This window comes from Onychostruthus taczanowskii, unplaced genomic scaffold (genome assembly GCF_017590055.1).
Source record: "Onychostruthus taczanowskii isolate IOZ18803 unplaced genomic scaffold, ASM1759005v1 scaffold8281, whole genome shotgun sequence".
Lineage (NCBI taxonomy): Eukaryota > Metazoa > Chordata > Aves > Passeriformes > Passeridae > Onychostruthus > Onychostruthus taczanowskii.
The window spans coordinates 1-299 of record NW_024506202.1 but is presented as its reverse complement, the minus strand read 5'-3'; the positions used below and the strand labels follow the sequence as shown (position 1 = coordinate 299).

The window sequence follows — 299 nt, the reverse complement described above, 5'->3', positions numbered from 1 at the left end:
CAAGACCCCCCAAACCCTGCCCGAGCCCACCTGTGTGCAGTTGCCCGCGCGCGGCTCCAGCTGCCCGGGGGTCACCAGCCCCCCCAGGAAGGAGCTCTCCAGGAAGCCCCTCTCGGCGCGGGGGTCGAAGCGGGCGCGGGGGTGGGCGAGCAGCAGCCGCAGCGCCACGGCGAAGCCGGCCATGTCCAGGGGGAAGGGGCGCTCGGGCCGCCAGCCCGTGTGGAAGCCCACCACGCGGCCCCCCGAGACCAGCGGGCGCTCCAGGCGCAGCCCCCCCACCAGCCCCACCGGCCAGACGG

The 299-nt window shown here is 77.3% G+C and overlaps 1 protein-coding gene across 1 annotated transcript; it reads right to left on the bottom strand.

Annotated features, from left to right (window-relative positions):
• Positions 1 to 30: 30 nt before the first annotated feature.
• LOC121346602 (galactosylgalactosylxylosylprotein 3-beta-glucuronosyltransferase 3-like) lies at positions 31 to 294 on the bottom strand (the record flags this gene model as incomplete). The annotated part of the gene is made up of 1 exon (XM_041424555.1): positions 31 to 294. A coding segment is annotated over one exon (264 nt), but the record flags the coding sequence as incomplete, so codon positions are not given.
• Positions 295 to 299: the final 5 nt, after the last annotated feature.